The sequence below is a fragment of the Xenopus laevis genome, chromosome 7S (assembly GCF_017654675.1).
Source record: "Xenopus laevis strain J_2021 chromosome 7S, Xenopus_laevis_v10.1, whole genome shotgun sequence".
Lineage (NCBI taxonomy): Eukaryota > Metazoa > Chordata > Amphibia > Anura > Pipidae > Xenopus > Xenopus laevis.
This window is the reverse complement of record NC_054384.1, coordinates 55,571,646-55,584,534: the sequence shown is the minus strand read 5'-3', so window position 1 is coordinate 55,584,534 and position 12,889 is coordinate 55,571,646. Positions and strand designations below refer to the sequence as shown.

Sequence of the window (12,889 nt, the reverse complement as noted above, 5' to 3'; positions counted from 1 at the left end):
CACCTTTAATCAGGCCTTAAAACATGCTATGCTCACATTTAGATTCAAGATATAACTATTATTTGAAGTATATTACAATGAAAATTTTTGTTTTTAACTACGCGTTTTTTTCTGTTTGCAATTATTTATTTCTGGCTTATCTCTCTCTTCTCTGCAAAGGCTATACACCCCTGCTGGACCCTTATTGATTTCCATGGCTACAAATGAGCTGGTTTCTATAAACTACATTAGAGATTCTTACAAAGACACAGTTTTTATAAGGACAATACTTTAAAAGGCCCAAATTATAAGCAGTTTAAATAGACCAGACCATCTCAATTTAAAATAGTAGGGGTATATTTATCAAAGAGTGAAGTTAATAGTGAAGTTCCGCCACTAGAGTGAAATTCCGCCACTTTCCAATCATTTCTATGGGATTTTTTAAAGGCGTATTTATCAAAGGGTGAACTTTCACTTTCACCCATTGATAAATATGCCTTTCAAATCCCATAGAAATGAATTGTGAGCTGCGGAATTTCACTCTAGTGGCGGAACTTCACTCTTTGATAAATTTACCTACCAGTATGCCTTGTAAAATCACACAAAGCTATGTAGTTAATGTTGGTGGATTTTTAATCAAGTACTCAATCAAGTAAACAAAAAGTTGTGTAAAAATGCTGTTGAGCAGTACTGCCTTTTACAATTCTTTTTATGTCAGGATTGTTTGCATTGACTTGCAAAGGTATATATTCCATTTAGTATCTTCCTCTGTGATAATCTTAGATAATAGATAATTTTAAATAAACTTTAAGATAAAGTTAATGTATTAAGCTTTATATTCTCTTACTGACAGTCCTATCTATAATAAAAATCATATCTGCATTCATTATTTCAATAGATTCCCACTAAACTGAGACAGTACATGATTGAGATAGCCTTAAGCACAATTTACATCTTTACTGAAGTCTATCCTGTGTGTCAGAGAACATACAGTGCTAAAAAGGTGATCTGAAATGTGATGGCTGGTAGTTGGAGGTTAGTTTTGGCTGTAGGAAAAAAAAGAAACGTAGTATTAAATAGATATTTACTGACGCAATGCTTATATTAAAAAAGAGTAAAGGACAGTGGGGGAGCAGTAGATGGTGATCTATTTGGATTTCGCCAAAACATTTGATACCGTGCCCCACAAACGACTACTTTCTAAACTAAGGTATGTTGGGCTTAATGAAGTTGTTTGCACATGGAAAGGAAAATAGCTACAAGATTGGGTACAGAGGGTGATTGTTAATTGTACATTTTCTACTTAGGGTTCTTAGTGGGGTCCCTCAGAGCTCGGTATTGGGTCCACTTTTATTTAACTTGTTCATTAGTGACTTAGGGGAGGGTGTTGTAAGTAATGTATCAGTGTTAGCAAATGACACAAAACTATCCAGCCCAATTAATTCCATCCAGGATGTGGCATCATTGAAACAGGATCTTGACAAACTGGCAATCTGGGCAGCTAAGTGGCAAATGAGATTCAATGTTGATAAATGTAAAGGCATGCACCTGGGATGTAAAAATATCCAAGGCACTTATGGGGGAATGTAATAAAAGTCACAAAGACCAAAACAATTAGCACAAATAAGAATAAAAAGTCTAATTTCGCACTGTAATACTCTTCCTTAAACTGTTATTACATTACGATTTTTTTTTTTTTGTATATTCTTTATTTAACCAGTACAAAAAAGCATTTCACATACAATCGACTGGCATGAAGTGGGTGGATAAATCTTTTAAGCACTTAAGAAGTGCTTGAAGGTGTCGTAATCTTTTGGAGCAAACATAGCAACTTTTTCAGTAAGATGTTTTATTACATTCACTGCACACTGGTGCAAACTATAAAATTGCAAACCTTCTTTCACTGGAGGAAATGGTCGCTAAACAGTTTCCAGTTAACAAAAGCTATATTAAATTTGCGCAAAGACAAATTTGTTCTCACAGAGGCATAACTTTTTGCATTGCGAATATTTTTCCCATTACAGACTTTTATTATGTTCCCCCATTATACTCTTAATGGGACTGCACTAGGCAAATCCATAATGGAAAAGGCCTTGGAGTCATTGTAGATAATAAACTTGGATGTAGAAAGCAATGCCAGTCAAGGGCAAATAAGGTATTCAGCTGTATTAAAAGGGGCATTGATTCAAGGAAGAAGGGGGTGATTCTTCTACTGTATAGAGCACTGGTAAGGTCCCATCTAGAATATGCCTACAGTTTTGGTCTCCAGCGCTCAAACAGGACATTATTGCATTGGGTATGGTTACAGAGAAGGGCAACTAAGCTGGTAAAAGGTATGAAAAAGCTTAGCTCAGAGGAAAGACTGGCCAAACTGGGTTTGTTCATGCTGGAGAAGAGGCGCTTAATAACTATGTATAAATATATAAAGGGGATCATATAATAATCTCTCTAATGCTTTATTTACCAGTCGGTCCTTCCAGCTGACGCGAGGTCACCCATTACAATTAGAAGAAAGGAGGTTCTGCCTAAATATTCAGAAGGTTTTTTTTTTTTACAGTGAGAGCTGTAAAGGTGTGGAATTCTCTCCCTGAATCAGTCGTACAGGCTGATACATAAGACAGCTTTAAGAAGGGGTTGGATGGCTTTTAAGCAAGTGAGGGAATATGGGGTTATGGATGATAGCTCATAGTACCATAGATCCAGGGGCTAGTTCGATCTTGGAGTCAGGAAGGAATTTTATCCCCCTCTGAGACAAATTGGAGAGGCTTCAAATGTGTTTTTTTTCCTTCCTCTGGATCAACTAGCAGGCAAGTTAAAATAGAGTTAAAAAGTTGATGGACGTGTGTCTTTTTTAAACCTAACTTACTATGTTACTTTGTTTCTATGTCAGCCTCAGTTATCTTGGGACTTCCAACATCTGGTGCTTTCATTCTACAAAACAACTAAATGCAGTTAAAGGAGCAACTTTTTGAAGTTTTGCATTTTATTAACTGATCAAAAACTGCTGTTAAAAAATGCCCTGAAGCTCCACCCCCATATGTTTGGGTAACTTGAGTTAAAGTCATTAAAGTAATAGCTTCAATTCGTTTTCACTACCACTTCAGTGCTAAAGTCAGTGTTATGAATAAATTTGCAGCGAAACAGTAAGACTTGAGAGTTTCTTGAACCATATATACTGTAACTGAACATCATGTGTTCTAAAAATGGTATATATGAGTGGCATGGTAGGACAAATCTACTAACAGTCCAAATTGCTTTTTGGCTTTTGTCTCCATATCTGACAATAATAATCCTAATCTCTCTTTGCGTCACATGATCTAAGGCAAGAAATAAAAACAATGCAATGCACCCATCCACTCCTTCTTACTCAGTAATGTGGCAATGTTTCCTAAACAATACACTGGAAAAATTTAGTGTTGTGTGTAAGGCACTGAGACAGACTATTTCTAGGCTTTTAACTACAGTATATGAGATCTCTCCATGTAACCTTTTTTCTCAGAGATAATGATTATATATTTTGCAAATTTTCCAGAAATGTGGCTTTTAATTGCATTATTAGTAAAATTATGTAGAGAACCTTTGACTTTACTGAGGCATAAACAGAGGAGTAGACAGAAGCCTTCTTTTTTTGAAAATAGCGTTCACATCTCAGTCAATACTACTAGTGTTACACTCACCCTGCAGTGCACAGCACCGCTGTCTCTGCATGAAGTCGCTCTTCTTCAATTCTCCTCCGTCCTTCAGCATGGGGTGAGGTATCAGGTGGGGTTGATCGATAGCTAGGACTTTCTCCATGGCTGCTTTTGGCTGGGGATCCAGAGGAAGGTGGAGATTTATGTAGAAATCCTGGTGGTTGGAGGGCAATTCCAGAGCAGTCAGATTGTGGAGGCAGAAGACCAGGTCGAGGCCTGGCCCTTACACTAAGTTCAGGTGAACCATGTCTGGAGCTCAGGGGACTTTGGGTAAGTGGTGAAAGACGGGATGGTTGCAATACCACCTGGTGTAGACTAGGGTCCAGTCTTCGATGCTGCCTGGGGCTCATCTGTGGATGTGGACGACTTTCAAACCAACGAACATCCATCCCTAAGGGTCCTTGTTCAGGAATGTCTGGATATGGAAGCACCGGGATCCCCATTCCTTGGCTGGTGTGCTGTAGCTGGCCTTGAACTGCCAGTTGCAAAGCTGCATCCTGCCAGGATGGATGGGGAGGTGGTGGGCATCGACTGGGTAGTCTTCCTACCCATCCTGGGTGTGATTCTAGGGGCAGGATGGCAGCATATGAGGGTACTTGTAATGAGCTTGGTGGTGGATGTCCATGTGGAAAAGGAATAGGTGGAGGTGGTGGAAGGGGCCGTCGTATTTCACTAGTCTCATACCGATGTTGTACAAACATAGATGGAGAGGTCGGGGCTTCTAATGCCACAAAGGGAAAATCAGGGACTCCCCATTGCTCTGGAGAACGCCCCCCAGTTGGTGTGTGTGTTAAAGGAAGGGTACTAGTGGAACTATTTTCACCATTTTCCTCTGGAATTGGAGGGAATGATCCCTCTGGAAGTAATGGGGGGGAGGACATCACTGAGCTAAGTGGGCTGACCTCTGGCATATAGAATGGTGGAAGTGGATCTGAATCTAGAGGACTACTGCTAAGGTATCCATATAAATGACCATGATGATATCCACCTGGCCTAGACTGACCAGAAGGTTGTTGTCTTCCTTCAGAAGGGTGATGTTGGAAGCGGGAACTGTAGGCAGGAGGCTGAAGCGGAGAGTCTTGGCTTGAGGATAGTGGAGTTAGCTGACACTTTAAGCCAGATGGCTCATCATTTTCCTCATCTGACTGTCGGAATTCTGGATACATATCTGTTTCCTCAGCAAATGGGAAACCCTGAATCCTATGGCTCCTGAGAGTGGGTTCTTGTTCCTGTCCACCTGTCACAAATCGTCCATCTGGCCCCCGGCTTATCAACTCAATTGGTGTTGTGACCTCAGACTCTGCCTGGCTGACACCATATTTTTTGCTTGTCATGGCACGTTTTGTTTTTTTGTAAAGAGAAAGCTCTTTTTCATGCCCAGGGCTCAGTGGCCGCTTTGATGGGGGTTCCTGGTCTTCAGAGGATTCGGATGGAGCACGAAGTGTCCGCACACTCTCTGGACTCACTTTACCAGAAGATAACCTGTAGAGAACAAGAAGGAGGGTGGTAAAACCTAAATGCTTATACATTAACAGCAGTTAAATGTATTTTGTTAGCATACACTGCCCCTCGCAACTTTACCCCTGTTCTTGCTCTTTTTCATTATCAAAACTCAATTTTAAAATTTGCATGATGTGTTAAATGAATTATCGTGCCCTGCTACAGTTTAAGGTCAAATTCCATAAATTTAAGCTGGTGATGTGAAAATTAGCAGACCCCCCTTGCCACTATTATATGCTGTACAGAGTACATTCTAATTATTTAGTTATAAGGTTAAAGCATACAGTATTAGTGATGGGTGAATCTGACCTGTTTCGCTTTGCCAAAAATAGCAAAATAGAATAAATGTATAAAGAACCGTATGTCTATGAAGATTCTCATTTATCCAGGTCATGATATGCAGTATCCAGTAGAAATAGGCAACTGGACATTTATAGTTTTTTTAAAAAAAAAAAGTATTCACCACTCACCTAAGTGGCTTCTTCAGTTCAACAAAAGTGTTAGGGAATTCTCCGGCATTTAAACCCTTGAGGGTAGTATAAAGTCACAGACATCCAATCACAATGGTTCCATTGAATTTAAATAAGGTATTGGCTGAAACGCACAGATGTGTGAAAGTGTCACAGTGGTACCAGTCCCAATAGTACCATGACTCAACATATAAACACGGTGGAAAAAAACAAAGTTCACTAGGGAAGATGTGAAAGAAGGCAAACTGGCATTTTTGGACTGTGCAATAGTTATCAAGTACACAAGAAACCAACTTACACCAATCAGTATTTGTTGTTTGATTCCCATCACCCTCTGGAACATAAATTGGGGGTTATAAGAACTTTACACCATCAGGCTAAAACTGTGGCAATCAGTGCAGATGTGAAAAAGAAAGAATATCAACATCTAAAAGGAATTCTGAAAACTTGTGGTTACCCAGACTGGGCCTTTATAAAAACAAAATCTAAGCCAAGCAAAAAGACAAAAACAAGTAGAAGGGAAGAGCTTAGATGGCAAACCAACATAGTCATCCTATATATGGCCGGAACATTGTAAAATGTAGGATTATTTTCAAGAAACATCACATTCCTGTGTATTTCAAACCCAGCAACACCCTAAGAAAGAAGTTGGTACACACTAAAGACCCAACACCAAAGCACATGAAGAGCAATGTGGTCTATGCTGTCCAGTGTAGTGAGGAGTGCTCTGCTCTATACATTGTGGAGACAAAGAGAATGACCCAACATAGAAGGCCTAAATCTTCAGGACTAGACTAGACTAGACTAGACTCCGCAGTCTTTTTACATCTCAAGAAGAGGGCCATTCCTTTGAGGACAACAATATACATTTTGGATAGAGAGGACAGATAGTTTGAAAGAGGTCATTTATGCCAAAGTGGAAAAACCATCCCTGAACAGAGGAGGGGGCCTGCGACACCAATTGTCATCAACATACAATGCCGCTTTTACATGCTTACCCTTGTGGCTTCACAACAATTCAAATTTCCAGTCATGTACATTGAAAGATTAAACCTGCCTCAATGAAAATCACAGTACCATTGTGACTGGATCACACTTTCACACATCTGTAAGTTTCAGCCATCCCCTTACTGAAGTTCAATGGAACCATTGTGATTGGATGTCTGTGACTTTACTTCCCTCCATGGTTTAAATGCAGGGGAATTCCAGACCACTTCAGTTGAACTGTAGAATCCACTCAGATGAGTGGTAAAAAAATTTCAAGACTCTAACGGGGGAATGTAATAAAAGTCACAAAGAGCAAAACAATTTGCACCAATAAGAATAAAAATCCACATCTCGCAATGTAATATTGTAGCTTAAACAGTAATTGCATTGCGAATTTTAATTGTGCACTCTTAAGAAGTGTATCTATGATTCCCTTAGTACCCCGGTACATTAATGGTTCTTACATATGAGGGAAATATCTTAAATGTTTGGGTTTTAATACAGTGACAATAAAGTGTTTTTTTTTATTTACATACCTGGGTGAGCCCTCAATACAGGATTTCCTTCATTCTAATAGTTCTTTATATATTTATTCCCCTTTGACCAAAATGCTGCTTTTCATCTTTTCATTGCAAATGGACTTTTGCATATTGAAGGAGTGCTGGTGACTTTTGTTTTGTATATGGTTCATCCTTGGCAAGGGTTTGACAACATGCACCCAGAGAAGAGACAAGGTGGAGTTCTGCAGACACATTGAGGTATTGCATATATGTACACACACACACACACAGACAAAGACCTGTGTCTTCTATCCAATTGCATAGCTGCCACTGAATAAAGTCCATGAGCCTTCAGTGCATCTTGGAAGCACCCCCAAGAAACCTGACACTGTATTTAACACAGCCAACGCTACTGCACAACTTTGCATTTGATTCTGTTCGGGATGCTAACACTTTTGAAAAAATAGTTTAGTTCCCCTTTAAAAGGCACAACACTATATAAGGCTATCATGTGACACAGTGCTTGTTACAAGGTACTTACGGCGACTCCATACTTTTGCGACAATGTGTAATGGAAAGAGGTGGATCTGTAGGACAGGAATGAGATACTGTAAAAAAAAACACTGGGCTCAGGCAATACACACAAAACAAAATATAAAAATATAGAATAATTCAAAAGATGTAAAAGAGTTGCTTAAATTGTTTACTACTAGATAATAAAAGTGTATATATATTTGTTAATTATAATAATTAGGGATGCACTAAATATATATTTTAATTCAGACAAATACTTAATGTTCAGGACAGTTAATAAACAAGTTTATTAATTTGTTACGTGACAATTTTATGTCATAGTATGTCATAGTAATAATGACCATGTTATCATCCCATTAAATAGCTGTTACCAAAATGCAATATACTGTATGCTGAGGCATCAAATACTCTAAATTTCAGGACAACAAACGTTAGTACCTTACAATAAGTACTTCAGTGCATAGATTAGCAGGGCTCTCCAACTGGCAGCCTGCAGGCCGCCCCCCTTCTGTGGCCCCCCACATGCTGTGTCTGTTTACCATATATAAACTTTAAAAGGTATCACTCCAGAGATTAACTGGCCCCTGCATTGTTTAAACCTCAAATTCAGACTAATCCCCTGCATTGTTCACACCTGTGATCCTTCTGCATTGTTCACAATTGTGACACCTCTATTGTTTATATCCTAAAGGCCGGTACTGTTAACACCTGAGATCCAGACTGAAACTGCCCACATTGTTCACCTGTTCACACATTATTCAAAATGCTAATGGCGCACCAGCACTGTGTCACTGTATGTAGTACATATTAGAATGATAGCTTTCCCTGTCTCCTGCTCTGTTCTGCCTTCCCTCCCTATGTGTGCCATTCTTTGCTTACTCCATGCTGCTTGTGTGTGCTATTCTCTGCTTACTCAGTGCTGCTTGTGTGTACCATTCTCTGCTTGCCCAGTGCTGCTTGTGTGTGCCATTCTCTCCTTGCCCAGTGCTGCTTGTGTGTGCCATACTCTGCTTGCCCAAAGCTGCTTGTTTTTGCCATGCTCTGCTTACTCAGTGCTGCTTGGGTGTGCCATTCTCTGCTTGGCCAGTGTTGCTTGGGTGTGCCATTCTCTGCTTGCCCAGTGCTGCTTGTGTGTGCCATTCTCTGCCTACTCAGTGCTGCTTGTGTGTGCCATTCTCTGCTTGGCCATTGCTGCGTGTGTGTGCCATTCTCTGCTTCCTCAGTTCTGCTTGTGTGTGCCATTCATTGCTTGGCCAGTGTTGCTTGAGTGTGAAATTCTCTGCTTGCCCAGTGCTGCTTGTGTGTGCCATTCTCTGCTTGCCCAGTGCTGCTTGTGTGTGCCATTCTCTGCTTGCCTAGTGCTGCTTGTGTGTGCCATTCTCTGCTTGCCCTACGCTACCTGTGGAATGTAAGCCTATTAGGGCTTTGTTCTGGGGGTTTGTTAGCATTTTATTGATATTAAATCATTATTTTTCTGAATTTATTCCCTTAAGAAAAAAAAAGTAAGAGCATTAAGGACCACGCTATGTGTTTGTTTCTTTATACAACAGAGTAGTGAGAATATTAAGAGACACTAAAAATGACTCAGATCAGTGGCTGACAATAGATATGGTACATAAATGATTACTTAAAATTAATTGAAACACTAGGGTCAAATTGGATAAACCCTTGGGTATTTAGAGAGCTTAATTCAGTTCAGTTAGTTCAAGATAAATGTAAGGATATACACCTGGGATGTATAAATGTGCAAGCTACATATAAGCTTAATGGGTTAGACAGATTCATAATGTTGAAGAGACACAAGAGAAGAGTCATTCTTCCTCTTTATAATGCAATGGAAAGGCCCCATCTAGAATATGCAGTGCAGTTTTGGTCTACAGTGATGAAGTTATAAAATTACAAAATGGATTTCAACTTGAAAAAGGCTTAGAACCAGATATCCCCCAACTTTTAATAACTATATCATAGACATTTTACATTATTTAGGAGAATTGTGAAGACCCACCCTAAACAACACAGAGACCCATTTTTGGAGCATGACCCACAGGTTAAATGGGAACCATAGAAAATTTAATTTGAGCTATAAGAACTTTCTAAATATCATTAGAAATGATATACCATTTCTGAAGGGTTGGACTGGGCTATTGCCCCTTCCTCGATCTCCCTCCTGGCCTCCGATCGTGAGCAGAAAAAAAAGTTACATGTGGGGGGGGGCGGAGACAGGTTGCGGCTGGGGGCCCGTGGTGTCTTCGCCACCAGGATGGAGGGCCCGGGGGAGTGGAGGCACCTGAAGCAGCAGCCCTGGTGGGTCCTGGGCCCCCACTATGACCCTGCAATTCTGAAATCTGAATTCCCCTCTCAGCAATATGTCTGTCTACTTGCACTTTTGTGTCCCACTTTGCCAAGACTGTTTCATAATAACCAAGTCTGAAACAAAGTTGAATGAATCTTTCGAGCCTGGTATGGCCAACATATTGCATTCCACTTCAATGGAAGCAATTTTAAAATCTATATAAAGATGTACATTTTATTCCTGCATTGTCATAAAATAAGTGACTGTTCATTAACACTACAACAATAAGGGGCAGATTTATTAAGGTTCGAATTGTAAATTCGAATTTAAATTTTCGAGTTGGGTTTTTGGTCAAAACTCACAAATTCGAATTGGGAATAATCCAAACTTGAATTAGAATTCAAGATTTATCATACCTAGAACCTGGAAACAACTCAAATTAGACTATTCGCCACCTAAAACCTGCCGAGTTCATGTAAAAGTCAATTGCAAAGCTCGAGTGACCCATTTGAAGATGTTAATAGCCTTCCTGACATTCTAGTTTTTTTCAGAGAAGAAACTCTATTCGAGTTTAGTCTAATTCGCTTTGAGTTTTTGGGACGGTAATATTCGTTTTAGATGTTCGATTTTTTTCTTAAATAACCTCCCATTTGAGTTTTGAGTATATTCAAATTTATTAGAGTAAAATAAAATTCACATGAATTTGAAATTCGACCTTTGATATATCTGCCCATAAGTGAAGGTTATAGAGAATTATTTGACCTGAATTATTACCTTTTTTTCTTTTCATCTTGCGCTTGCGCTGCCTATTCACTACACAGGCAGCCAGTGTGCTAAACAAGACTGCAGCAGCTAGAAAGCAAATGGTGGCAACAATCCCAGCAAGCACTGGTCGAGCAAAACCATCTTCACTCAGATCAGGAGATGGGAAGACATCTGCAGAGAGACCAACAGAATAGTAACCAGTAGAATTTGCTAAAGAGCACATTTTTTTCCTTACCCAAAGGTGGTCATAATAGCTTCCAACTCTAGACGAAGTTAGATGTTTGTTGGTCGGTCTATGAAGCCCTCTAGGCCTGCCAGACCAATAATCTGGACAAGAATTGTGAAGATGTAGATTGAGCAGGTTTAAAAATCATGTACAGTCCTCACTCTGATGGCCTTTATTTACCATTGGATCAGCCTGGTTATTACCAAGCTCAAGATGGGCATATAGGGCAAAGATCTGTTCATTTGGCAAGGCTGCCAATAAGTGGATCTTTAAGTGTATGACCAGCTTAATGCAAAGTTTGCTTCGATAGGTCAGTTGTTTTTTCTCATATTCATTCATTCCGTAGCCATCCCATTGCAAATGTAATGTACTAAAACTTTTGCATTTTCTTCATACAATTATAATGAGGAATAACTGTATGTGGGACATTAGAATGGACGATATGATAACATCAAGTATCAGCTGTACCTTTACTATGGTATTGTATACGTTCATTAAATTCGACATTTTGTAAGTCAACATTTTGTATGCCCCATAATGTGACAATGTATAGTATGCACACATACAGTGGTGTAGTGACCATCCGAAGTTATATTTCATGTCAATAAAACAGAAAATGTAACTTTCCTTTTAGGGTAATGCTTCACGTGGATTTAGGTCAATGTTTGGTGTCGCCATATTTTTTTTACGGAGAATAAAAAACACCAATGGTGCCACAGCATGGTGCTTACAATTACGAAACATTGTATGGAAACCCCAGATCTTAATGCATTCTGGATAATAGATCCAATACTTACATTAAATATAATCATACTACTTACTAACTGGGCAAAGTTCCTATATTGTCACGCCTCTCCCTCCATGTTTTACATCAGTGAAATTGAGATCAGTAATACTGGCACTGATACTGCAAAAATGTCCAAGTAGAACATTGCTTACCTGCTGTCCACAATTAATTTTGATCACAGAGGCAACATATGGACAGTTTTCTGATATGTATTACACTTTTTTCTCTGTACTAGCCTATAGTACAGAGTATGAGCATATAGAGTCACCTTATTTTGTTACTAAAGTAAAACAAACCACTTGAAATACATTTTGGTGTTTTAATTGAATGACTACTTCTCCTCACCCACAGGTTAAAATCAGAAACACCAATCCTTTTTCTAAAGGGCCCATTGGCACACCTGTCCAGTGAGCAAAGGAACAGCCAGTCAAAAATGACTATGACATTCTGTCACTCATTCTCATTTAACTGCTGCTCAAAAGACAGGAGTGCTGCTGGTCTGGCAGAAAGAGGATTGGGACAGTTTTCAAATTTTTACCTAGAGTGAAAAGGAGCCATTCAATTATAAAATTGGTAGAAAAAATTAAGTATATTACAAAGTGGCTTATTTTGCTCTCTTGTATGAAAATAAGAAAATTGTTTTAACTTTAAAGGGATACTGTCATGGGAAAAAACATTTTTTCAAAATGAATCAGTTAATAGTGCTGCTCCAGCAGAATTCTGCACTGAAATCCATTTCTCAAAAGAGCAAACAGATTTTTTTATATTCAATTTTGAAATCTGACATGGGGCTAGACATATTGTCAATTTCCCAGCTGCCCCAAGTCATGTGACTTGTGCTCTGATAAACTTCAATCACTCTTTACTGCTGTACTGCAAGTTAGAGTGATATCTTCCCCCTTCCCTTCCCCCCTCGCATACTTGGCTGCCCTTTTATTAGACACCAGTGGGATCACCTGACTATAGCTGGAAAGGGTGGGAGCTACAACATGGAGCTGGTCACTTCTCCTGCATAACTATAACAAACAAGGGAAAGTTGTGCTCACCACTAATTTTTAAAATCATTAGGTGGGGGTGTTGTTGTAGCTCCCACCCTTCCCAGCTATAGTCAGGTGATCCCACTGGTGTCTAATAAAAGGGCAGCCAAGTATGGGAG

General features: G+C 39.4%; 1 protein-coding gene across 6 annotated transcripts in view; it reads right to left on the bottom strand.

The window, feature by feature from the left end:
- Window positions 1-12,889, bottom strand: part of igsf9b.S (immunoglobulin superfamily member 9B S homeolog) — a 108,058-nt gene that overhangs the window by 29,594 nt on the left and 65,575 nt on the right. For 3 of the 6 annotated variants that reach the window (XM_041571283.1, XM_041571284.1, XM_041571287.1), the window contains exons 16-18: window positions 10,730-10,891; window positions 7,670-7,736; window positions 3,657-5,153 (exon numbers count right to left, since the gene is read on the bottom strand). In XM_041571283.1, the coding sequence (XP_041427217.1) occupies window positions 3,657-5,153; window positions 7,670-7,736; window positions 10,730-10,891 (1,726 nt within the window). Of the gene's footprint in view, window positions 1-2,356; window positions 2,911-3,656; window positions 5,154-7,669; window positions 7,737-10,729; window positions 10,892-12,889 lie in introns of those variants that run through there. The other 3 variants (XM_018227681.2, XM_041571285.1, XM_041571286.1) reach the window with 2 other exon arrangements.